The sequence below is a fragment of the Xyrauchen texanus genome, chromosome 40 (assembly GCF_025860055.1).
Source record: "Xyrauchen texanus isolate HMW12.3.18 chromosome 40, RBS_HiC_50CHRs, whole genome shotgun sequence".
Lineage (NCBI taxonomy): Eukaryota > Metazoa > Chordata > Actinopteri > Cypriniformes > Catostomidae > Xyrauchen > Xyrauchen texanus.
This window is the reverse complement of record NC_068315.1, coordinates 6102926-6130891: the sequence shown is the minus strand read 5'-3', so window position 1 is coordinate 6130891 and position 27966 is coordinate 6102926. Positions and strand designations below refer to the sequence as shown.

The 27966-nt window shown below is 37.7% G+C and overlaps 1 protein-coding gene across 2 annotated transcripts in view; it reads left to right on the top strand.

The window, feature by feature from the left end:
• Nucleotides 1-27966, top strand: part of LOC127633604 (protein tweety homolog 2-like) — a 66445-nt gene that overhangs the window by 34119 nt on the left and 4360 nt on the right. Inside the window, exons 3-12 of one of the 2 annotated variants that reach the window (XM_052112824.1) lie at nt 3977-4088; nt 14822-15042; nt 16692-16787; nt 16949-17021; nt 22578-22647; nt 23429-23484; nt 25294-25386; nt 25883-25975; nt 26143-26285; nt 26880-27065. In XM_052112824.1, the coding sequence (XP_051968784.1) occupies nt 3977-4088; nt 14822-15042; nt 16692-16787; nt 16949-17021; nt 22578-22647; nt 23429-23484; nt 25294-25386; nt 25883-25975; nt 26143-26285; nt 26880-27065 (1143 nt within the window). Of the gene's footprint in view, nt 1-3976; nt 4089-14821; nt 15043-16691; nt 16788-16948; nt 17022-22577; nt 22648-23428; nt 23485-25281; nt 25387-25882; nt 25976-26142; nt 26286-26879; nt 27066-27966 lie in introns of both variants that reach the window. The other variant, XM_052112823.1, reaches the window with a different exon arrangement.

Genomic DNA, 27966 nt, shown 5'->3' with positions numbered 1-27966 from the left:
GCCAGATGAGAGCTTTTTGGGCTATGTTTCTGTCCATCTGAAGTAATTTTTGAGGCATAAAATCAACAACTTATGCATTACTTACAGCATTACTGTAACAAATATATTTTATCTATTTGAAAGACTTTTTAATGTTCTTCTAGCAAATGAAAATTAAGCAATATCGCGAATGAGCAAGAGTGCGATATGGCCCTACATCAGCACTGCTGTGATTCAGCGCCATATAGCATGATTGCGAGTGTGATATTGCTTGTATAAAACAGTTAAATGAATTTTAAGTAAATATTTTTTTTTTGGAAAAACACATTTTTGCATGGAACTACTTTCTTACGCCACGGATCAGAATCTGCCGTTGCTGGTTCAAAACAAATGATGTGCCCAAGCCTCTCAAAAACATCACTTTAGAAGTATGGGCTGTTTCTAACATTTTATTAGAGAAACAAGGGTGTGTGTGTGTGTGTGTGTGTGTGTGTGTGTGTGTGTGTGTGTGTGTGTGTGAGCGTGTATTTATCAATTTGTGGGGACCAAATGTCCCCATAAGGATAGTAAAACCCGAAATTTTTGACCTTGTGGGGACATTTTGTCGGTCCCCATGAGGAAAACAGCTTATAAATCATACTAAATTATGTTTTTTGAAAATGTAAAAATGCAGAAAGTTTTCTGTGAGGGTTAGGTTTAGGGGTAGGGTTAGGTTTAGGGGATAGAATATAAAGTTTGTACAGTATAAAAACCATTATGTCTATGGAAAGTCCCCATAAAACATGGAAACACAACGTGTGTGTGTGTGTGTGTGTGTGTGTGTGTGTGTGTGTGTGTGTGTGTGTGTGTGTGTGTGTGTGTGTGTGTGTGTGTGTGTGTGTGTGTGTGTGTGTGTGTGTGTGTGTGTGTGTGTGTGTGTGTGTGTGTGTGTGTGTGTGTGTGAGAGAGTGTGAGAGCGAGAGCGGTAGTGTAGCAGTTAGCGTGCTGCGCTATGAACCTGGCGACCCGAGTTCGATTCCCGCTCATGGCTAACACCAGTGACGATTATCTGAACCGGTCCTGGGCCTCCCCTAGGTTGACTCAGCCTAAAATGAGTACCTGGTGCGGTGTGTAAAACATCGCCACTGGGGAGACAAAGGCGGTCGGGCGTGGTGCTGGCCACCCACCCCCTCGTGTACCGTTCCGGCCTTCAGAGGTGCTCGCTAACAGCACTTGCCCCTACAGTCTGTTCAGGCTAAATGGGGGATCTTTGTCTTTGTCTTTGTGAGAGAGAGAGAGAGAGAGAGAGATGGAGCATGTGTTAACACCTTTTGACGATGCTGCAGTCTGTTAGTCAGCTTTCTGAAGATAATGCCATTTTGGTGAAATTCATCCAATATTCTCAGTGGAAAAATAGCCATTAAAAATAGCCATTAATCAGCAAGTAATGCGAACCAGCGAGTATTTCACCTTCTCTTCCGGAAAAGGACAGGAGGAGGGGCTTCAATGACTTGGTTCATAGTAAAGTACAACCAATAGCTGGAATCAAGTAGTCCAACATCCTCGCTCACTTTCCTCCAAGCGATGCCTTTTTTTGTTCGGTCTCTGTACATGTATGTCATTGTGTCATACAATTCCGGGTGTACACACACCGCTACAATAATTCTTTCATCCATTTTTCCAGACTTCTGCTACTACATCAGTACATCAGTGACATCCGGACAATCTCAATGCTGATAGGCTTTCACGACAACGCATCATGCTAATTTTTCGCTCGAGTTGAAAAATGTAAACTCGTTGAATGAAGCAAATGAAGCGATTTTGCGTGTTTGAGTCGTGCCATTCGCTTCATTCGCATCTTTGCATTGACTTTGTACGTAATTGATTTGCATTGTATGTGAACGCACCATTAGGCCTATACTTTACAATAGTTTTCTGTATTTTTGGTAAAATTTTAAATATTTCATCATATCCAAAACTCGAAACGAATCAGAAAATCCTCCATCCACAAACAGTTGGAGTTATCTCCATTTGACACTGTTTCTCTCATCTTGTTCATTGCTGTCCCTATATTCTCTATATTTTTCCTCTCCCTCGTGAGATTATTTCCCTTATTTAATCAGAGATGGAGGGATATTTGGCTAGAAGCCATCTAGCTAACGAGAATTAATTTGTCCCCATAATTATAAAAATGTCCCATGTTCCAGGCCACACACATTCTCCTGTGCCATCAGTGTAGTGTTGTCTCCGTTGCCTCCGCGTCTGAGACAGTCAATCCGCGCATTTTATCATGTTGCTTGTTGATCGCATTACCGCAGAGACATAGTGCACGTGGAGGCTTCACACTATTCTCTGTGGCATCCACAGACATCCCACCACGTGCCCCACGGAGAGCGAGAACCACACATTATAGTGACCATGAGGAGGTTACCCCATGTGACTCTACCCTCCCTAGCAACCGGGCCAATTTGGTTGCTTAGGAGACCTGGCTGGAGTCACTCAGCATTCTTAATGCATTTGTTTGTGTTTGTGTTTGTGTTTGTGTGTGTGTGTGTGGCGGATTTAGCCACCCGGAGCTCTATCTTGGCATTTTGTAATTTGTCAAATTATAAATATTACACAGTAAATCTCCAGTGATGCATTTACATACACTGTTGTATGTTGTTGATAGACAAATTATAACCTCCATGTTTTTAAATATGGCACACAAGAACCAATGCTATTTGTAAAAACACTTCAAACCTGGTGTGATGGACCTTTGGGTGCCTTATTACTGTACATGCAGACGTACATGTAAATTAGTTTTGAGAGATTTTATTTGTTATTTTGGTGTTCGACAGCTTCAGTCCGCATTCATTTTCATTGTATGGAATATAGCTGCTTGAAAATTCTGCCTAACATTTCCTATTGTGTTCCAGAGAAGAAACACATGTGCGTTTGCATTTACGTTAGGATGCATAAATGACAGAATTTTCATTTTTGGGTGAATTATTCTGTCAACACAAAGGAAGTCAGCAAGGGCAGCTTGTATTAACAGTGAAATATATGACTTAAGCATCTCAAAAACCCTTCCTGTGCTGTGTGTGCCCTATTATTGAAATATGACCTGCACTATTGACCTCATATGGTCTCTGGAGGATATTAAACCAAATTCCAAGATGGATGATGAGACTGGGCTTTTTGATTACATCACTTTTTCTAAATGAGAGCCTTTCGGTTTCCAGATGAGATTGTTCTTTGGGGTGGAGGATTTACATACATTAGTATTGTCTCACTAGTCTTTGTTGAGCATTCCAAACAATTCTGCAATAATTAGATTCTTTGGTTTTCTAGATGGTCTGGTAGGTCTTACTTTATATGAAATGTGTTGAATTAGGCACTATTGGTGAAGTGTCTTCACTAAAGCTCACATTTTGGCAAATCATATTAAAAATAGATTTAATTCCACAGAGTAATCTGAATATTAGTGGTTGTATTGAGGTTCTAAACACTTTGGCTTATCTTTTCATCATTGCTAAGTTGTGAATCTCTCTCTAATAGTGGTAAAATGCACTATGTTGTTTATTATTTCCTAAACCCTTTTTTTTTCTGTCTGGGGAACGTTACCTTCTGGCTTCTGCTGAATATTAAAGAACTGCATGTGCCATGCGTACACCACGTATCATGCCACACTGCTTTTATTCTGACCACTCATTTAACTTCAGATTCATGTATGAATTTAGTTCAAAAATCATATTTATATGAACAAAAGCAACATTTTTGACATGGTATGATGAGTGACAGCCAACATATCAGAGAGATCTATGCCTAGGCTTAAAATTGTCTCAGTAGATGACTTTGAATTTAGAATATATGTGTGTGTTTGCACTTGTGTAGCTTTTCGCTGGAAGAAAAATATTGAAATGACGACTCGGTGCATAAAGCACAGTGGATTTTTGGCTCCATTTGATGGTGGATTAAATAGTCAATGATTACAATGTGTGATTAAATTGTAACTTTTCCCTTTCTGAATTTACAGTGTTGCCGTGGGAGTGGGTTTCTATGGAAACAGTGAAACCAATGATGGGGTATACCAGCTGACCTATTCCCTCTATAATGCCAACAACACGCTAGCAGGAGTGGACAGTTTGGTAAGTAAAATTATTGTGCAAAAGGTACTGTGGTACCCGTGGTCCAATACTGTACCTATATTTTGCTATTCAGGACATTTGAGGAGTAAATGGTTAATATTTAGGGGTATATAATGCATGGGATTCAATTATCAATTATAATTACTATAATAATATCCAGTTTATTACAGAGGCAATCTCCGATTACATGCATGCAACGGACACAGACAGTCCCTTTAAGGCAAGTCAGATCACTCAGATGCCAAATCCTTAATGCATAAAGGCAGCTGTTGCAAGAACAGCATATGTCTACATGAATGGAGAAATACCACAGAAGGAAGACCTAGTGAAGAATCGGTGATGAACAAATGAACATCACAATGAGTCTTCACTACATTGAGTCTTCACTTAACTAACATCACACTTGGACTTCCGATTTTCATTTGTTCATATGAGTTCATACATTTTATTTATACATTTTATATTCCTTTTGTTATGTGTTCAGACCAGAGCCGTCGCCAGAAAATATAGAGTCAATATATATTACGTTTTCATAGGGGATCACACTTTTTATGATCTGAGACACAGAATAAGACCAAAACTATTTTCACACCACAATACAAAACAACCCAACAGTAGTTGTAATCAAAATAGATTATATTGGCCCCATTGGGATTCCCCCAATGTTCACTCTTGGCAATGGGCCTGGTTCAGACTGATCTCACTGTGAAGTAGGAGACAGTTGGTAGAACATTTTTCTTCTGAAATCAGTCTGTGCTTATGGAAACTTGAATCATTGGCCCAGTGAGCAAAGCCTCAAGTGTTGTTGAATGTATGGGCACGTTTGAGCACGTTTCCTGGTGAAATATCCACAGAGTGGAGCCAAAAGTGAGTTGTATTTTTAGTTGTAAATTATGTAATACAAGTATACAATGATGTATACAAGCCGGGAAAATTGCGTGTTTTAGAATAAGGTAAAGAAGCGCATTTTATGATTCCAATATTGTCCGATTTTATTGCTGATTTGAAATTTGTTATTTGAACGTAATCTTGAATGACCATTTTGGAGATTTCAGTGTTCCCCCATTCAAGTAGATAGGAGGTGCACTGGCATAACAGGAAATAGCCTGCTGAGAGCAGTCCAACGATGGCCGACAGAGGATGGACTTGCTGGAAAGACTTTGATTAGATGGAGGTTTTAATGAGTAAAATGGTTCTCGTGCCGAGCCTGTGCTCGACTGGTTCAGCCAGGGCAATCTGGAACCTGCTGCACTTTTCCACTGACTTGAGAACCGAACGGTGACATGACGGGTTACGTGGCAATGTGGTAGTTTTACATGACATCCTAACCTGCTCACAAAGAAACATGGCCTGTCACAATGTTTGTGTACAGCTTTTACTTTTGTTTTTGAGGACATATTCAGACATACAGAGAAATGCAATCCAACGTTATTACATTGCTCAACGAGACTTGTCAGAGACGACGTCTACGTTCAAGATGCCAGGTAACATCGACAGGTAGTGCGGGCTTGGCTTAACATAATTACATTATTTACTATGATTTTTTATACTGTGGCTTAACATGCTTAGTACTATAAACTGTAACAGTGGAATTGTCAATAGCATTGGTGTAGCAGATGGTTATATTTGGTTTTTTGTCCAAATATTTTTTGTCCAAATGTTTTATAGCATATAATATTGTATTTAAGTTTTGAATAAGAATCACACATTAGACAGGGAGCCGCAGTCTTCCTAACCAAGTGGGTATTCCCTTTACTGAACAACAACAATGCACAAAAAATAAGATGAGAAGAGTGTAAGGAAAGCTAACAAAGTTGGAAAATACAATAACTTGCCGAGCTCAGCTACAGAGGACATCGGCGATCAGTGTTTGTCTCGAGCGTTACTGGGTGAATTCAATGTCCCAGTAAGTTAGCCAAGCAATCATTGCTCTGTCCACTGTTTTGTTTAGGTCCTTCTTATGGTCCCTTGTTCTCTCTTAAGTTTTTTTTTTGGTTTATCATTTGGTCAATCATTCGATTGAAGCCATCGTGCATCGTTTCTTGCCGTTTGTCTTCGTAGAGTCATTTTTGCCCCTTTGCGATCTCTCTAGTTTATCTCGGATCGACGTAGAAGACCAAATCACAAGTCCTCCAAATCTTTGTTTCCTGAAAATTTTTGATGTCTGACATTTTTGTGGATTTTTTTTTTGTTATAGAGCAGGGGTGACCAACCCTGCTCCTGGAGATCTACCTTCCTGCAGAGTTTAGCTCCAACACACCTGTCTGTCACCTGTCTCGTTCGAGAATTCGCACTGGCCCAGGACCCCGCCCCTGAACCATGTCAGTGGAAAATCATTATAAGGCTCAGTTGTGCCACAGGAAATGGTTGAATAGATATAGCAATGTATGATGGGAGATGAAGCTTGTCAGTGACTTGTCAGTGTCGATTTACTAGAACATTCAGTAGCAACAAGAAAATGTCATCTAAAAGACTAAAAAGAGATTGTATGGAGCCTCCCTTGTACAACCTGCAGTAGTGGCAACCTTGATCTTACTATAAATAACTAATTTCAGACACTACTCTTGACTACTCTGAGTAGATTCTGCTAAAATGTCCCAATATTGTCTGACTGATTTCTTCCAACCAAATTCCCACCCTCTAAGTGCTCTAACACAATCTCTTTATAAATATTAACTTCTCAGCAAATAGTTATTCACTTTCTATCAAAGCGCACCACCCTTCAGACCAAACCTCAACCAGATGTTCCCATATCCTCATCCTCCTTTTTTTCTGACATTCAGTGCTTCTCAAAATGTGTGGGTTCCCCACTGAGTGCATCTGACATCACTTTGCAATAGCAAGGACAGTTTTGAAGATATATGCAACTACATGTCACTGCTTACTTTTTCTATATGAATCTGTCTTGGCACTCTTCAACAGGACTGACAGCAGTATTCTGCTGCTGTTTAAATGTAGCCTCTCTCCTAGTGTGTTCTGTTATATGATGTATTAAAGAAAAATGTCTCAAATTGTTTTTTTACAGCCTTTTATGTCAGTATAGTTATGAAGGCTCTTTTTCCTTTAGTCATTGTCCCCTTCAAGGCCCTGAAGGCTGTAGCATGAACAAAACCAAATTCCTGCATGTGTAGCCAGACTGAAGAGCCCTATTTATATCATTCTCCGTCTCCATTTTATTTTATTTATTTATTTTTTGTCTGATTTGAATGCGTAGGGCTGACAGTGTCACAATGACACTTTAATCCTTTTTCACGCAAACCGTCAGCCCTCTCATGGCTTTAGATGCAGGTTTTAGCCAGTTTATTCTGTGATGGATGGAAAGACACAAGTAGCAGTGAGTAGGGTAACTATATTGTGGCAGACCTCTGCCTTTCTTATGAACGAGGAAGCAAGATCTGGGTGAACAATCCACAAAAAACATTTATTGGACACTTCACAGTGTATAACAAAAAGTTGCTTTTCAGCAACACATTAAAACACACACTGCTTTTCAACCAGATATGTATAAACATAAAGACACTGACAGGATTTGTGCATCTCTCTCTCTCTCTCTTGAACTGCGGCATCAACTCCTCTCCCAGCTGATTGCAATCATTCTCCCCAAGCCATCACTCCTCATCAATCACTCACAATCCTCACTTGCCACATATATATAAATAACAGTATATTTGTTTTTGGTATCAATGGAAAAATTCCAAATAGACACAGTGTGTGTGTGTGTGTGTGTGTGTGTATATATATATATATATATATATACACACCGATCTTCCACAACATTAAAACCACCTGCGTAGTTGTGTAGGTCCCCCTCGTGCCGCCAAAACAGTGCCAACCTGCATCTTAGAATAGCATTCTGAGATGATATTTTTCTCACCACAATTGTACAGAGCGATTATCTGAGTTACTGTAGACTTTGTCAGTTTGAACTTGTCTGTTCCTGCTGTTCTAAACTAAAGTGTAAGAGTAGTGCATATGTGTTAAGAGTTTTTGTATAAGTGTCTCTTACATGTATTTTTTATTTTACTTTTTGACGTTACATATGTTAGCCAGAAGGTGGTGGCAAAATATAATTGTTGTGTGTAATATGAGCAGTTGGTGACGTGAAGTGAATCCGTCAGTCATTGTTTACATAAAACAGGACTCCGTGATCACTCGTATTACTACTATGCGTCTACATCTAGGAAATAGCTTTAAATGGCTTTAAACGAACAACTTCAGCAATACGGCTCATCACAGCTAAGAGACACATACTGATTAATTACAGAACTCAAGGCGCTTACCTCTTACTGTGATCACACGTGCTCTCTCTCTCTCTCTCTCTCTCTCTCTCTCTCTCTCTCTCTCTCTCACTCACATCCATACTTGTTTATCCAATAACTTGGCTTGGACACATCATTTGGTTTGAACCAGCAACGGCAGATTCTGATCTCCTGCGTAATAAAGTAGTTCCATGCACAAATGCGTTTTTATGACCGTTCTCAGTTTTTCTTCATTTTTAAAAATGTACTTGTTCATTGAACTGTTGTATATAAGCAATATCACACTCGCAATCATAATCCTGATTACCTATGGCACTCAGCCTGTGACCAAATGAAAACAGTGCTGATGTAGGGCTACATGACATTCTTGCTCGTGTGATATTGCTTATATATATATAGTATATATTAAATATTTTTATTGTACAAGTTAGCCCAGTCCCTGTGACATGCCAAATCTATCAGCCTGAACCCCAGCAGTCTCCATATTGATATTAACAACATTTGCATTGATTTGATGAGTGCAAACATTGTATTACCAGCTATAGATCAGTCATTCACACCTGTTCAGTTCACTTACACCTATTGCATGAGTCTTTAGGGAAGTGTTTATGCTGTCGTTTTTAGCCAAACTGAGACTAAAAGTGCTCGGAGCATCTGCCCACTTACATTGTTGAGGAGTAGAGGATTAACTTCCCATCTGCACTAATAGAGATTAATGCATCAATTTCTGTCTGACTCAGAAGTATGAGCCACAGACTTATCTAAAGTTAAATGTATCCCCTTCAGCCCACTGTCATCATCATGAGTCAAAAGGCAAACTGACCTGGGAACTGCACTTACAGGAAAAAACTAGACAAAATATTAATTAGCGCTCTGCCTCAGAGAGAAGTACTTGCTATTCAGAAGGCAGGAATAACACACACTGCTTCTGCCAATGTGGAGGATGCAACCCCCTGTAGTTCTGGATTAGGAAAGTTTAAACCTCTGTGGCATTGAAGCACTGTCATTATTGGGATGGCATCACGCTGTACAATTGTGCCATCAACTAAAGGGTTTGCTGACGCTTCATGTTAAAATTTTCACTGGACATTGTGTCCTGAAATTGGTTGAATTTGTAGGACATTTGGACATTTTAACCATCAAAAAACGTTAATTACCGCCTAACGGAAACCCTGCTCGGAATGTGGTTGAATGGACGAATCTCAAAATGTTTTGGATCTCGTTTACAACTGTCTTTATTGTTGTACCATTACAAGCGGGTCGCCTGAATCACGTCTTAATACCATGTGTAAACGGGGCCAAAAACATATTAAGTGTGCAACCAAAAACATCATCAATGGGCTAATTATGTGCACTCCTTGCTGAAAACCCAGCAAGCAGTGCACATAATTAGCCATGAATCATGCAGCAAAGACCTTTTAAGTCACTCATAGAAACCTTCGACTTCCTGATTTGGGCTCTTCAGTGGCTGTCTAAAATACAATGATTCAGTTTGGCATCCATTGCACACATGCACACCCCTCTCATCTTGAACTCACACTGTTTGAAAGCACTGTGCTACTCTTTCAAAGGAGTAAAGAGAACTTTCGTAGAAGTAATCCACAGGATGTTTTTTTTTTTTTTTCAAGAATGCTGAGTGATGAATGCTTGGTTTTAGAGTTTATTGGTTCGGGGCCATGATGTCTCTTGTTCACCTCCTCGCAGCACCCCCTTTGTGCTCGCAAATGAACTGTGTGGCTTCCACCGGATCTGTTTGGCTAGCACAGAGGCACCTTGGGGTGTACCAGGACAATAAATTACTTAGTTTGAGCCAAATCTACAGAAGAGGAGAAACACAGTAATGTAGATTCATGTTTGGTGACAAAATATTAGGGCAGACTGGGACTTGTTGTCTTGTAGGGATATTTTCACAAGGGATATATCTTAGTAACTACACGGTTTTGAGCCCATTTGCACCAATGATAATTGATGGATCAGTGTTGGTTTTTAAGACAAATGTTTCTTAAATGTATTTAATTAGGATTATTTTGGGGAATTCTGTCCTCCAAACTAAATTTCCAATAAAACAATATGTGTAGAAGATGTTAGCTAAACAAGTAAACACAATAAAACCACACTAGCATAGATTTAGGCAAGGCAAGGGTCAACTATATACTGTAATGATGGTACATTTGAACCAAAAATACTTTTTATTTTTTTGGGGTATGTTGTCATGAGTGCTTTATTTGTTGTAATTTTATATAATTCGTTAATTACATCTTCAGTTCACCAAAACAATAGTTTGCCATTTTTACATGTTAAGTTTTCATTTTTACTGTGTTAATAATTTGTTTATGTTTCGTAATTTAACTTTTACATTTTGTAGAAAAGTAATAAAATATTATACATTTTAAATAAAGATTTTTTTTCTTCTTTAAATAGTATTTCAGATTTCAAGCAATGGTATTCATATAGACAGCAGGTTCCTATAGTGATAACTCCCCCCATACAGTGTGCCAATATGCCCCAAAAAAGCCTAGTGTTAGTTAAATGCACAGTATAATTATTCCTGGCCAATAATGTTGGAAATGTTCAATGATATTAAAAGCTATGCATATAGTCTCACTTTATTTAAGAGGGTGGCAATGCTATAATTTGCTAGAATCTCAACCCAGAGCTTAGCTGTTCTATAAATACCTCTATCTCTGTATGGTAGGCAGTTCTGTACCTTCCTCTCAGCATGTGAAGGTCACTTTTTTCATGTTTTGGCCAGAATGTGGTAATTATCTGGGCCTACATTATTGCCAGCTGCTTCACTATAAAATGCAATTGTCACAATCAAATGTGCAGACCATTTATCGTTTAGCGTAACTGTATCTAAAGCTTAGATTTTGAGTGAGAAGTCATCCAGGTAATTGATATGTTTCTTAAAATGTCATATTTATGGATATTTCTGTCTAGGCTAAAGGCTAAGGAATGACTCGCTTAAGAAAATGGGAGGTAAATAGTTTGAAGGCTTTGGTATTTGTTTGACATTGATGTGATTTACTGTAAAATATGAACCTGCTATGTCAGCCCTTGGTTCCCCTGAACATACTTTTATTTACTTTTATTTAGAACTTTCTTTTTTACTTTTGAACTTTCTTTCCAGCTTTCTTTTGGAACGTTCTTATGAACTTTTTCTGAACTATTGAACTTTTTTGAACTATTGTACTTTGATTTATTAAACTTTGTTTAAAATGTTCTTTTTCTTTCTTTAGAACTTTCTTTCAAATCTTTTCTCTCAACCTTTCTTATTTTTGACGTTTTATCTTTCTACCTTTTTTTACTTTTGAACTTTCTTTCCAGCTTTCTTTTATTTCTAACTTATGAACTTTCTAACTGTCTTTTGAACTTTGAAAATTTCTTTCAAAATTTCAAACGTTCTTTTTCTTCAAACTTTTGTACTTTTTTCAGAACGGTTGAACTTTTGAATTATCTTTTTTTTTTAACTAAACTATTTTCAAAATTTGTCTTCTGACCTTTCTTTGTTTCGACTTTTTTTATTTCTTTCGACCTTTCTTTCTTTCTTTAGAGCTTTCTTTAAAACGCTCTTATGAACTATCTTTTTTTTTATATTTTATTTTGGAAATTTTACTAACTTTCTTTGAACCATTTAACTTTCTTTGGAACGATCAAACTTTTTTATTATTTTTTCACTTTTTATGAAATTATGTTTTTCTTTTGAACTTTTTCAAACTCTTTCTTTCAACCTTTCTCTCAAACTTTTTCAAACTTTCTATCTTAAAAACTTTCTTTCAAGCTTATTTTGGAACGTTCTTATTAACTTTTTCTGAACTATTGAACTTTGAAAGAAAGTTCTAAAGAAAGAAAAAGAACATTTTAAACAAAGTTTAATAAATCAAACCTTTTCTCTCTACGTTTTATCTTTCTACCTTTTTTTACTTTTGACCTTTCTTTCAAACGTATGAACTTTCAAAAGTTAGAATTTTCTTTCAAAATTATATGCAACACTTTTTATATATTCAGTGATCATAGCAAATACTGCACATGACTGGTATATTCGAATGGCTGGATTACATGGATTTACAGTATATGAACTAATTGAAAGAAGCAACTTTTTGTAGTCATGTTTTGGAATTTAAAAAGTGGGACATTTTAAACTGTCAAATGACTTAAGAAAAAGGTATTTTTCTAATATATATATATATATATATATATAAAAAATAAAACAAGTTTTGAAAGTTGTTACTTGTTGTGGGTGTAAAAGTTTTGGGATACTTAACATTTCAAACACCCAAATTCTCTCTGAAAATGTTCTGTCAGCGAAATAACCACAATTCTCCTGCTTTTTAACAGGGAGAGAAAGTTGATAGAAAGTAATGGAGACGAGAGTTGTTTATCCTTTAACAACAAGGCAGAGTTAATCAAACGTTTGCCGAAGAGGAATTTCAGGACAAAGTGGATTTGATTGTTTTACTCCAGTTTATTCAATTTTGTATTTTTTAAACAAAGCCAGACAGGTTCTAAACTTAAAAATAGAAAGAAAGAACTGAACCACCACTGCTCGTAACAGGCTTACCTTACTCCTTCCTCCCTGCCTTTTTAGTCTTTCTTCCATTGTTAGTCTTATGTTTTAGATTTGAGTTCTCAGTATCTATTTTGAGAGCTTCTGAACTACTTACTTCAGCAAATCCCCAGGCATTCCCACAGCCATTATTAGGACAAGAACTGTAAGTAGGAAGGTCATCATTCCATTTCTGATATCTCTCTACTTCAGATGTTATTTTATTTTTGTGGCCTTAAGCTTTTTTCACTGGTTTAATAGAGGAATAGAAATCCATATCTGGATACAGAGTAGACAGTTCCGTTTAGTGCTTGTGTTTCATTTCACGCTTCAACTCTTCCATTCAAATTTAATTGGAGAAGCTCAATGCCTACAGAAACCAGAGACAATCAATTAGAGCCACGACGCTAGGAGAAAAATCTCAGCCTGGTATCTTAACCACTTCCTCATATGCATTACAGATGTGTCTTAATAAATTCAGCTCGAGCTCAGATGTCTGGCTTTTGTTCATTAGCTGGATTATTGGATTACATTCAGCTAAGATATTAAACCCCAGCGAGTTCAAACCATAGCAGATATTTTGCAGTCATGGTCACACGATAAATATTTGCCGTTGCCAAGAAATTTTCAAAATGTGTTCTGTGTATCTTAAGATGTTTACTAAAATAAAAGATCTTTTGAAAAAGGAGTCGTGTTAAACTAGATTAACAATGGTATATTGATTTTCTCACACTCTTGGGGATGACATCACCCTACACTCTCAAGTAATGATGTCATAATTAGGAGAATTTGGGCCATCTGTATTCAATTTCAGGATACAGAGCATTTGCCTGGGAATCCCTTGATTCTGTTATATTTGTAGCCTTTATCAAACTTTCAATATATTCATGCACCCATCTGCACTTGTTTTTATTTTCTTTTGTTCTTTCTTTTTTAAAACATAACATGTTCTGTATAACAAAGCTCATTTTTGGGGTTGGATCTATGTGAAAGGACAAAGAAACACAAAAACTGGTCACACATGGTGCCAAAAAATACTTCCGTTCCCACAGACAACAGCTAATTTTTTGGCCGTAACCTCCAGACATGCCCTCTCCACATGCTCTACTTTCTCATATCCCTCATTTGGGTATAGTTGTACTTAGCTACTAGAACACAAGCACATTGTAGAAATTAATTTTCATGCACTTTGTGTCTGGGTGTCCCTCGACATGAATTGTGCATGTAAGCTAGTTCAACACTGAATTATAAAAATGAACTTTACACTTATATAGCGCTTTTCTTACACTACACTCAAAGCACTTCACATAGTGAACAGGGGGACTCTCCTCAACCACCACCAGTGTGCAGCATCCACCTGGATGGTGTGACGGCAGCCATAGTGCGCCAGTATGCTCACCACCCACCAGCTATTGGTGGAAAGGAGATAGAGTGATAAAGCCAATTCATGGATGGGGATTATTAGCAGGCCATGATTGAAAAGAGCCAATGGGGGAATTTGGCCAGGACACTGGGGTTAAACCCCTGTCTGAAGGATAGTGCATTTTAGCATATAGTGTCCCCATCCATACTCTGGGTTGTTGGGGGACACACATTCTGCAGGGTGAGCACCCCCTGCTGGCGTCTCTAACACCTCTGCCAACAGCAACCTTGGTTTTTCCCAGGAGGTATCCCATCCAGATTCTGACCAGGCTCAACCCAACTTTGCTTCTGAGGGCAAACAGTCTAGAGCTACAGAGTGATAAGGCTAATTTAAAGTTTAAAAGCTTTTTAATAAAGAGGCATGATTCTTCAGTTTAAAAACTTGTGAGAAATTGTCTGTGTGTTCAGTTTTGGGCTATGTTAATGTTTTTGGTCATGAAAAATGCATAACCTGAAATGTTGTTTATAATTTCCAGTGGTTTTAACAATGTTATTCGCATGCACAGGTGACGGGTACTATGGGAGGTATGCAGCGTGGTCTAAAAGAGCGCTTGTCTCGCTTGGATGAACTCTTTGCCACACGGGGAGACTTTGTACAGACGCTGCACTTCATGCAACAGATGTCAGATAACATCATTAAACAGCTGCTGGGGCTTCCTGATTGGGATAAGGCTAAAGTAAACTTGGTCTCCATCGCTGAACAGACAGCATATGTAGAGTATTACAGGTAATGATGGAAAGTTGCCATGCTTTAGGCTTTCCCATAACTTTATTGTCCTTTAACACCCTTTCTGATCAGTAGACCTGCATGGAATCCACAAATTCTGTGCTGATTGTACAGGAACATACTGTATGTGAAATTCTGTCTAATGGATTTAAGGCTGCAGAAACAAGGTACGTGAGGTCCGATTGGCCTCTACAAAGATTCACAAAAATGTTCTTAATAAACAAAATACAAATAAATAAAGTTGAAGTTAAATTAGGATAAATTTTAAGACATTTGTAGTTAAGAAGAATTTGTGAATCTGGCCCCAGGTTAAGCAGAGTTGCATTGAAGCATATACTTTGAAACAGTATTTGCAAGCACTGTGTTCTACACTTGATTCATCGCTGGCTAAAGCATTATGAAGTGTTGCATGTCCTTGACTCCTCACTTTCTGCTAAGTGTGGTAAAGTGATGCCATGGGGTGATCCATCAACTGCTAATGCAAGACCGCAAGCGTGTGCGGTCTGTTTATTAGTTGCATTAATAGCTATTTCGCCTTGTTAAACTCCTATAGTTATCCATCAAAATACTTGCTGACACTGTGGCTTTGATTTTGTCATCATTGCACTAAAGATGTTAATAATCGATAATTCCACATTCTATTTGGTGATGATGCCAGAAAAGTTATTTTTGTCAAGGCATATACAAATATCTGACAATGATTATGATTGTCCGTAGAAAGAGACACATTCAGCTTTCCCTCCGACCAGGTTTCCGTGTGTGAAATATTATAGATCTTGCTCATCTATTATGAATTATTTTGAGAGCAATAGAGCCCTCTGGAGGGACAACACCAGCACATGCAACACACAAGAACATTGTATTGCTCAGGGGTTGCTATTTCATAGCTCTGGAGACCTAATGGTGTCCTCAACTCACTTAAGTTTCAACTTTGTTAAAGAGCAAATGAGTTTAAGATCATTTTGAAATCTCTTGGCTTTTGATTGCAATGTTTGTATCTTGGAAGATCTGATTTAAGTTTGAGACATTGTTGAGGACATGTGATATTACTGGAGTCTTTTTCTGAGGAGACAAAATCTGGTGCAGTGTTACTGGTTAATAATGTATATTCACATCATGTTACTCCAGTAACACCATAATTAATTGCGTTAAAACAATGGCTTCCACCAAAAAACATGGTTTCTTCAATATTACTACAGTAAAATCATGGTTAATTTTACCTAGATCAAACCTTTCTCTCAACTTCCCGACCTTGACCCAAGACAAAGTCATTGTGAGGAAATTAACCTTTATGTTAATTTGTATTTATTTATTATAAGTAGTATTAAAGGAAATGTTAAGAGTGGCGACAGAAAACAGAATGGGAAAAAAGTGGGACAAAAGGTGGAATCAAACTCTTGTTGTCTCCACAATAAAAGCACATCCACACCATTTTTACACATCACACCACTGCAGCGACACTTGAGGGCACATTTTGTCTTCAATTTCTATGTTTCCACCAGACTATTGGAGTGCAAATAGCAGCGAGGTGTATATACACCTAGTGCAAATAATCACTAATAATCACAAATAGTCATTTATTTTTGTTATTCATTGCCAGTAAAAGCCATCTGCTTTTTTCTATATGGACTGTGACTGTTTTTCTGTAGGTGGTTGACATACCTGCTGATTCTGATCTTGGATCTGGTCATCTGTCTGGCTGCTTGTCTCGGTCTGGCTAAACAATCCCGCTGGCTGCTTACCACGTGAGTACACTACAACATTGTGTAATACTAATGTAAATGTACACTTGGTTACAATGGCATCCCATATCAGCATGAGTAATTGGGTTGTATGGGGTTACTATCACAAAAAATAGTAATTCAAAATGGTAATATCTATAATTTTGTTGTTGTTGTGTAAACAGGATGATGGTGTTTGGGGTTCTGACTCTGATCCTGAGCTGGGCATCTCTTGGAGCTGATATGGCCACTGCAGTGGTGAGTATCAGCCCAAAAAAAAAACAGTAAATCAGTCAATAATTGTGATCAGATCATTATCAGTGAGATGAACATTTCAATACAGTCAGTTAGAGAAGCTCTAATGAAACTGGCACTGGTCTTGGAGAGTCCTAGAAATACAGTATACTGTAGGGAAAGCCAAAAAAATCTTATTTACTTTCTTAACAAACATTTGTATTCATATGTGCATAATTCGATAATGCAGTGTTTCTCAACTGGTGAGTCGTGAACCAAAAGTGTGTCACAGGTCGATTCGGACTGGGTCGCAGATAGCAGGGAAAAAACCATGCCTTGGTTCTCCCATTGAAATTCTCTTCAGCAGCCGCCTAAGTGAAATTTATGGCTGCTGATGCAAATTGATAATGATAATCTTGCATTCAGCTAAAGGCTTCTCATCTGCACTGCAATATTTTCGTGGTGAGATTAATGCATTCGCATGAGCATAACGGAACCAGCTCGCTCTTATGATCTGCTCTGCTCTCTGGCACACACGCACAACAACTGAGCTTCCCTCGATGTTGTGGAGTACAGACCTCAAAACTGATGTGTGAGACTTTTCTAGGTTAAAGTGCTATGGAGGAAGTAAAACCTATCAAACTGTATGTCAGGCAGCCCCGACATGCCAAACAGCACTAAGGAGGAAAGAGCACTATGCACTAAAATAAAGTTATCATCATCTTTACAAAATTGTTTCACGATTTTACTGTAGCAAAATTAACTGTGATCTTTTGACAAAAATGTTATTGTTTTATATTAAATAATCTATTAGGTAGAATTTATTAGATTTCAGTAACAGTTGAAGTTAAAATTTCCAAATGTGCTACAGCTACTATTTTTTCATAAATACTATCATTTATTTTTATTATTATTTAATACTAGCAAAATTGACCTAACCTTGGTAAGACGCTTGCTATCGGGAAAACACGCAGGCTTGAGTGAGATTTAAGATGACATTTATTTGATGAATGTAAAACAGAAAAGTAATGTCTCTCTTTGGCGTAGGCCCCGTCTGGCAGTCCGAGGGAGTTGTACTCGGAACCATCATATCCTGCCGGAGATAGGAGGCAGGGGCGAGGAGCCTACCACCGTGCGGGACAGGGCTCAACTGGTGGTGGTGGTGGGGTGGTGGAGGTTGCCATGTTAGCACACTGAAACAGCAATGGCTTACATGCGATTGGCTAGGAGTTACCCAGCTAATGATTTGATAATGTACAGCTGCTAGTCATCCTGCTAGAACTACGCTGCGCTTCCATATCCATGGTTTTACCTGTGTTTATATGTCATTGCTCTGTAAATATAAGGGCAAGTATGTAATAGGGCTTTAAAGTCTGGACAAATTGTTACGTTTTCCTCCTGCGTTATATACAGTATTTTCTGTTGGAATTATGTTTGAAAATAGAAAATAAATATAATTGGCTTATATAAATAGGCTCTTCTAAATAGGCAATTTTTAAACATGCCCTTATACTTGAAAACCATGAACAAAACAATGTAAGATAAAAGAAAATCCAACCCAGGATACATTAAATACAGGTTACGTTTTTTACTGTGGTGGGTCGCCACTTGATTTCCAATGTAAAATCTGGGTCTCGAAGCAAATCCAGTTGAGAACCACTGCGCTTATGCAGGATTTTCCAAAGGGAATATTCTTTACAAAGCATGCATATGCATATAAAGTACATATTTGTGTTAATGTAAAATGCTATTTTTTTTTTTTTATAAGCATGCAATTGAGGCTGGTCACAGAGAGTCCATAGCTGTTAAAAGCCTGTTTATGTTGTGAAGCATGACAAATAACTGTAAACTGCTGTCTGGTAGCTTGAAGGAGACGATAAACTTCTAATTTATTGCTTTTAAGGTGTGTGGCTGTGCGCTTGTGGAAACACCAATGTTTTTGTATTTACTGGGATTAGACAATGATTCTGTATGAGCAAGTCTTCATTAAACCACATCAATGAAGGAGGAGGAAATGATGGAGAAATGGCATGTAAAGCCAGTGTCTGACTTCTCTTATTTTACAGTTCACACATAGACTTTCCCAATTAACAGACAACTTTACATTTGTACAATGTTATTTGATAAAGATGTTGGCAAATTAATGTTCAAATTTTTAGAAACCTTATACTAACTTATTAATGACATTAACTCATATTAAGAAAACTGGACATTTTCACATTCGCACAAAGTTTGTTTGGTGTGTGTGTGTGTGTGTGTGTGTGTGTGTGTGTGTGTGTGTGTGTGTGTGTGTGTGTATTTATCACTTTGTGGGGACCAAATGTCCCCATATGGATAGTAAAACCTGAAATTTTGGACCTTGTGGGGAAATTTTTTGGGGACATTTGTTGAGGAAAACAGCTTATAAATCATACTTAATGATGTTTTTTAAAAATGCAGAAAGTTTTCTGTGAGGGTTAGGTTTATGGAAAGCCCCCATAAAACATGGAAACACAGTGTGTGTGTGTGTGTGTGTGTGTGTGTGTGTGTGTGTGTGTGTGTGTGTGTGTGTGTGTGTGTGTGTGTGTGTGTGTGTGTGTGTGTGTGTGTGAGATAAATTGTTTAATAAGCCGACAACGTGCGTAGTCATGTACAGTAAATGTCTTAAATGTGTTCCTTTTTCAGGGTAAGGGCATAAGTGGTTTAAGTATAAATGTAGATTTTTGCTCATTACCCCAATTTCGCTTTGCATTTAAACATTTTAAACCAAGGCCTATCCAGTGCACTCAAAAAATTACTCTTTGGCTGAACACAGCTGAATTTCAACTTAATTACTTCAAGTAGAGGGAACCTAACTGTATGAATTAAACTCAACAAAATTAAATGAATCTCTTTTAGTAAAATTTCAGCAAGTGACAGGAAATATTAACATTCTAACCCATGCTGGTGGAAAGCACTACTGAGTATAACTTGGTCACTATGATAAGGTTAGCACAGCAATTGCTGAATGGATAAATCAATATATATGATACTCAAAGTGTATTGGTCCTCAACCTCAAACTCCACTCTTCACCATGATTGTCCCACTTTAAATTCATCTCGCACAAAGACACATAAAACAACACTTAATTTAAGCATTTACTCTCTTTGTCGAGTCCCATGCAAATCATGCTTGGAAATGGAAACCCTCTGCTCAGTTTGAGTAAACCAAACAAAAAATATTCATGTTGTCCCAATGCATATGGATTAAGTAAAGTTGGCAAGACAATTTGTTTTAGTTGAATCAACTCCCATAGTTACATAAATATTTGAGTAATATGGACCTGGGAGGATTGAGTAAAACACTCAATAGTGACATTTTTTTTTTTTCTTTTTTTGAGTGGATAGAGTACTGCAAATGTCATCACCTCCGTATAATAAACATTGCGACTATGAGATTTCCTCTCTAATGTAGTGGATCCAAAGTGTATATATGTCTCATTTATTTTGCACTAAGGTTGTAAATATTTCCCCTAACAGATGCTCATTAAGAGAGAAACTTCTTCAGTGTCATCAGACACGCTCAGTCCGCTATAATGAACTCCTGCAGGCGTACACAGATACACACAGGATTTTGATCCTGTTTTCATGCTAATGAATAAATGCATAATATAAGGTGCCTCAGGGGTTAAGTTGGACTTGATTTGAATCTTTCTTGATTGAGACAGGATACATTTTGTAATGGTGGCAGACACCTGCACAAAAAAAAATGTGTAGCATTTGTAGGAATAGGCTGAAATTCATCTGCACCTGATGGAATTTAAAATGTAGAATGGAACATTATGTTTAGCTATACACTTACCAGCTACAACATTAAAACCACTGACAGGTGAAGTGAATAACATGCATTATCTCGTTACAATGGCACCTGTCAAGGAGTGGGATATATTAGCCAGCAAGTGAACAGTCAGTTCTTGAATTTCATGTGTTGGAAGCAGGAAAAATGGGCAAGCGAATTTGAGGATCTGAGCGAATTTGACAAGGGCCAAATTGTGATGGCTAGATGACTTGGCCAGAGCATCTCCAAATCGGCAGGTCTTGTGGGGTGTTCCCAGTATGCAGTGGTTAGTACCTACCAAAAGTGGTCCAAGGAAAGGACAACTGGTGAACCGGCGACAGGGTCATGGGCATCCAAGGCTCACTGATGCGCTTGTGGAGTGAAGGCTAGCTCGTCTGCTCTGATCTCACAGAAGAGCTACTGTAGCACAAATTGCTGAAAAACGTAATGTTGTCCATGAAAGAAAGGTTTCAGAACACAGTGCATCGCAGCTTGCTGCATATGGGGCTGTGTAGCAGCAGACCGGTCAGAGTGCCCATGCTGACCCCTGTCCATCACCGAAAGCACCTACAATAGGCACGTACGTGTCTGAACTGGACCATGGAGCAATAGAAGAAGTTGGCTTGGTCAGATGAATCACATTTTCTTTTAAATCATGTGGATGGCCGGATGCGTGTGCGTCATTTACCTGGGGAAGAGATGACACCAAGATGCACCATGGGAAGAAGGCAGGCCGGCAGAGGCAGTGTGATGCTCTGGACAATGTTCTGCTGGGAAACCTTGGGACCTGGCATTCATCTGGATGTTACTTTGACACGTACCACCTACCTAAAGATTGTTGCAGATCATGTACACCCCTTCATGGCAATGGTATTCCCTGATGGCAGTGGCTCTTTCAACAGGATAATGTGCACTGCCACACTGCAAAAAAATTCAGGAATGTTTTGAGGACCATGACATAGAGTTCAAGGTGTTGACTTGGCCTCCAAATACCCCAGATCTCAATCCGATTGAGCATATTTGGGATGTGCTGGACCATCCAGTCCAATCCATGGAGGCCCCATCGAGAAACTTACAGGACTTAAAGGATCTGCTGCTAACGTCTTGGTGCCAGATACCACAGGACACCTTCTGAGGTCTTTTGGACTCCATGCCTCGACAGGGTGAAAGCTGTTTTGGCAGCTCGAGGGGGACCTATACGATATTAGGCAGGTGGATTTAATGTTGTGGCTGTCATAGAGACTGTACATGCAAATTTATGTTTGACCAAAATAAAGTTTTCTCTTACTGCCTGAATATGTTTGTGGTTGTGTGTGTGTGTGTGTGTGTATTGAATCTGCCTGCCTGTCACTCCTCCCCCCCAGATGTGATCGTTTTATAACATCGCTCCAGCACTGTTTGTGAATTATGTGTGATATACTCTATATGCTGTATGTTCCTTCCTGTCCTATTGAAATTATTGTTTATGTGGACCCATGTGTTCACAAGCATGTGTGTGTTTGCACCTGTGTTTATTTCCTACCTGTGTTGATTCATGTCCCTTGACCTATGTCACCAAACTTCCTGCAGTAACAGGATTGTGTTTCAATACAATAATGCAGGACACACACATCAGATCTAGTAGCATTGACTGTATAAAGCATTTCCAAACAGTATGTAATTGTGTTGTCCCTGAAAATATTTCCCATATTTTTCTGCATACTAATCTGGACAGGAGAAGAAAAACGATGAAATTGCCCACCGACTATTTTTTAATTAATACTTTTGTGTATTTTGGCGTCTAGGGCACAAGTGATTTCTGTGTTGCACCCGACAAATTTCTGATGAACCTAACAAAAGATATAATTAGCTCAGGTGAGTGTATCTTTTATTCTAAGTGTGTGTATGTTTACATGTTTTTCTTCCACGTGTCAAAGTCAAGACCGACTCATTTAATCTAATTTTATGTATGGGATTATGGTTGTTGACTGAACAAATTTGCATGAGCAGCATTTGTAACAGCATCAAGTGCTTGGATCTTTTAAAGGGTTAATCTGGGAGACCTGTAATCCTACTTTATAATCACTGTGACTGAATACAATGGTGAAATGCTCATTCCTGTGATTATGTAACTTAAATCCTGTTTTCAGTCATAATGTGCATTAAAGCCCTGTTCCTTCAGAGCTAGTCAGAATCAAACTCGCTGGTTCTCTAGGACAGACTCCTAGAGGAACATTTGATTGCTCAAAGGATGCTCAACAGAGTTCCATTAAGACTTCCCTTATTTAAATGAATGCTTATTTTACACCATATTCAATTAAAATTCAATACAAATATTAAAAAAACTGAAATTGTTTAAGATCCATTAACAGTGCTGTTGGTAAATATTGAAACTGACACCAAGAATCATCACTTCTGCTTACCGTGCCAAATAGGCACAGATACCTGCCCAAAAGACCAAAAATAGGCCTGACCGATATATTGTTCTGCCACGAGCCTCCATTTATATCAATGCTCTCTAGCAATTGTGATGAAAAAGAGATCTCATTTGTGAAATGTGACAAAGGAAGGTTCTTGATGATGGTCATAATGCTCTCTCTCTCTCTCTCTCTCTCTCTCTCTCTCTCTCTCTCTCTCTCTCTTCTTCTTTTTCTAGATATCATGCACTATTACCTGTACTGCAGCCAGACCCTTCCCAACCCATTTCAGCAGGTACTATGTTAAATGGGAATTATTAATCATACTTTTCTGTTCTTTTTTCTTTTATCTTCTTTTAACTTTCAAGCTCCGAAATGGTCATTCTGTAACGTCAGCACAATAGTAATCCATATGACTCGAGGTGTTAATCCATGTCTTCTGAAGCGATATGATCGCTTTGGGTGTAGAAACAACATTTTATCTGCGTATTCACTGCCTATAAAGGCACTTCACAAGGTTTTGGAAGAGAGCAAATAAGTACAGGTTCTTTATTCCAAACCCTAGTCCCACCTATCAGTTAGTACAACTAATTTATCAATCTTCTACTACTCTTGTATTCCTTCCCTGACTCAGTCTCTCTCTCTCGCTCAGTCTGTCTCTGTGCCTCTCTCGGGGTTTCTAGGTCAGGCAGTAAAAGGCCAGTGTCCTACATCTCTACTGCTGCAGTTCAGTTTGAGTTGCTGTAACAGAGTAGCTGTAGATGTTGCTCTCTCAGGATCAATTGAGTTGTTACATACAGTAGGAATGGAAGCAAAGATGATCATAACATGAGCCTTTACACGCACACACATACACATACACAAAGATAAGTAGACTGTCATGGTGGGGACTTTTCATCGATTGGTATTGTGTTGATGCTGTAACTTTTACAGCATCAACACTGTAAGACCCACAATTGACTTCTAGCGTTTTATTTTTACTGAGCCAATTAAATTGTATCCCCTAAATGTACATGTAGATCTAAACACGCACATTAACCATTTTGCATTTATTTATTTATCAAAAAATACATAGTCATTTCAATAAGAGATTGTTTACTGTGTAAATAAAAATGGTAGTTTCCATAATTTAGGCAAGACTCGACCAACACATAGAGAAGAATATCAGTCTGCAAAGAACATCGTCAGTGATTTGTGTATGGCAATGTTCTTGTAATGAGAAAATGAAAATGAGTTGATCAGGTTCTAGTCGTTTTTCTCTGTATTCTTTTCTTGGTTTCATCTCAAACTTCTCTTTGCTATTTGTTCAGCCTCTCACAGTCTCTTAATCTTAATCCTTCTGTCACTCATACTAGTTTGATGAATAAATATTCCCTGTTTCATTATCTTTATCTTGCCACTCTTGTCTTCTCTTTGTCTCGTTTTGTTCTGGGATGAAGAGGACACATTTATATAGAGAATTGCTTCTATAGATGACTCAGTCACACTTTACAGCCAACACAAGGGAGTAAAAATGATATGATCAAAATTGATTAATTAGATCATCAGGTTTGAGATAATTATCCATGTTAATCTGCAGTGCCAGCTTTCTGATGAGTGTCTGAGTGAAGGTCACATAGACATTTCTGGGTCCATTTCAAACCAATATTATATATTTTGCAATGAAATTAAGACTATTTTTATGACTAATGGAATTTCTTCTATGAATTTATTTTTTGATTTTGTGATGAAATATGACAACGCCATGTTCTTAGCAATTTTTGTTAGATTTTCCTGTTGGTATTATTATAAAGTCTTTCAGAGTCTTGGATATTTAGGCTGTGGTTTTTATTTAATTACATTTTTATTTATTTGTTTTTAACCAGGCTTTAAAGGCACAGAGAAATGCTTTCTGCCATGGTCAGTTGTTGAAATGGGAGAGTTGAGAGTGATATGATTGCTGTTGTTCATCTATGGTGCAGTTGTTCCCTCTATTGGTAGAGAGTATAACTGCTCATGAATCCCTTTCAGCATGCACTGAACATGCTGTGTATAGACTGTGTAGCTGTTATGCTTTTCAACCCTTAAACAAAAGGAACTGATCCTGAATTAGTTTGTCTTGCAGTCCCTGACTGTCTTCCAGAGATCGTTGACTACCATGCAGATCCAGATTCAGGGGCTGCTGCAGTTTGCTGTACCTCTCTTCCCCACAGCTAAAGTGAGTGTGTATTTAGAATGAGAGGACTGTCACAGTACAGAGGGAGATAAACTGATCCATTCAGTTTAATATGATCAGCAGTACTTCTTTTTTAAAGTCAATATTTTTTTCATATGAATGACATGAATTTCACAAAAATATGTACAGGTCTCATTGACTGACAGACAGACAGATAGATATAATGTTATTATAATTTAATAATTTAATAATGCAATTAAAGGTAGTAAAACAGCTAATAATATTTTTATTAAATCATTTAAATATATATATATATATATATATATATATATATATATATATATATATATATATATATATATATATATATATATATATATATATATATATATTTATTTTATTTTTTTATTTTTTTATTTTTTTTTATTTTTTTTTGCATTAGGGTAATTACAGTTAGGTGGGGGACAAGGTGGAATGTTCTTACTGTAATTGTTTTTGAGAATAATATCATTATTCTGTTTGTTGCTGTTGTTTTCAGGGGGATTTATTGAATATTCAGTATCTATTGAATAATTCTGAGGCCAGTTTACACCAGCTCACTGCCTTGCTAGATTGCAGGGGACTCAATAAGGTACTGAGCTCACAACACATACTTATTTCACCTGTTGTTATCTACAAAAAATGATGTTACAAGCTTAAAGTGATTTCTGTTATTAGCAAAATTATTCTAAATAGTTTGTGTGATGCAGCGTGTGATTTAAAAAAAACTATTTGATCATATTATGTGTGTGTTTGCAGGACTACCTGGACGCTCTGATTGGTGTGTGTTATGATGGTGTGGAGGGGTTACTGTACCTCTGCTTGTTTTCTCTTCTGGCGGCCTGTGCTTTCTCCGTAATGCTGTGTACCATCCCAAGAGCATGGAGGCAAATCGCCAACAGGTGCAAGGACAAAAACATTCATTCACATCGCCGATTGTGCAGTTAACTCTAATCCAGGGGTGGGGAACTGTGCTCCTGGAGGGCACTGTCCTGCAGAGTTTAGCTCCAACCCAAATCAAACACACCTGCCTTTACATTTTTCAAGTAATCAAGACCATGATTAGTTTCCTCAGGTTTGTCTGATTAGGGTTGGAGCTAAACTCTGCAGGACAGTGGCCTTCCAGGAGCAGGGTTCCCCACCCTTGCTCTAATCAAACATACCTAAAGTAGGATTGGCCTAAAACAGTATAATGTGCTGCATTTTGACGGCTCAAAATTAAGACAATCTATTTGGACACTTTCTGGGTGTCCAATTTTAGCAGAACATGTCCATTGTTAATGTGAAGAGTAACACCCTTGATTATTCTGCTACTTATGTAAACTTGAGGGGCATTGACTTCGTCCACATTGGGACCAGCACATTAAAGTTCTGCAAACAATTTAAATTTCAAATTTCTTACATAAAGCAGTGAAATACATGTTTCGTGTCCAAAAGTGTTCAAATACTTAATGTTGCCACTGTATACTAATCCAGTGCTGTTTCCCTCTCCACAGAGAAAGGAATTATGATGACATGGATGATGGTGACCCGTTTAACCCTCAGAGTAGGCGGATGATGTCACATCACCCGCACCAGGGCAACATGCACAGCTTCTGCAGTTATAGTAGCAGTATGGGAAGCCAAACTAGTCTGCACCCTCCCACACAGACTGTGACCAATGCACCCCTCTCAGAGTATATGTAAGGAACACTCAAACTTAAACAGGTTTCGTTGTTTGACACTTTTTTTTGTTGTGTATTTTTTTTTGTTGATAGATGGTGTCTGAATTGTGTGGCCGATAACCAGAAACAACATTTATGTGACTCTCTAGGTCACATTTTATCCCATTATAAAAAAGGAAACAAAAATAAAAAATATATATCTACATGTTTTAAAACATACATTTCAAACATTTTAATTAAAAATAGATATAAAAATAATAATATTAAAATATGTTAAATATATAATATTACATATATAAAATATATTTAATATTTTTGTTACAAGTTTTTATGTTTATTTTTTGTTTATATAAAAAATGGAGCTTATTTTAGGACCATTAAGGCTTTTGCATTGTGACAATATGTTCACCCTAAATTCTAAATTACTGTAATGTAACCAGAAGTTTTAGTTTTTGGTATTTCCAACGTTCTTAAAGGAATTTGACTGCAAAGGATTTGCAACCAAGTATTAAAAAGTTAAAGTTTGATTTATGATTGTTAATCTGTCCCATTACTTTTGGTCCCTTAAAAAGTGGGAGGCACATATACAAACTGTTGTCCTGATTTGGATGTAAATACCCTCAAATTAAAACTGAAAGTCTGCAGTTAAAGCACATCTTGTTCGTTTCATTTCAAATCCATTGTGGTGGTGTATAGAGCCAAAAACATTAGAAGTGTGTCGATGTCCCAATATTTATGGACCTGACTGTAATTTATTATTCCTTTTGATTTTGGGGTAAACAATGACTCAGACGTGTTTTTGTCTGGTTTCGTGAGATTCATTCTCTTGATGTGATTCATTTTCAACTCTTGTATCAGAATCTTAGTAATAATATATACAGTACATGATATTAAAATATTAGTGATTTATATTAGTTTT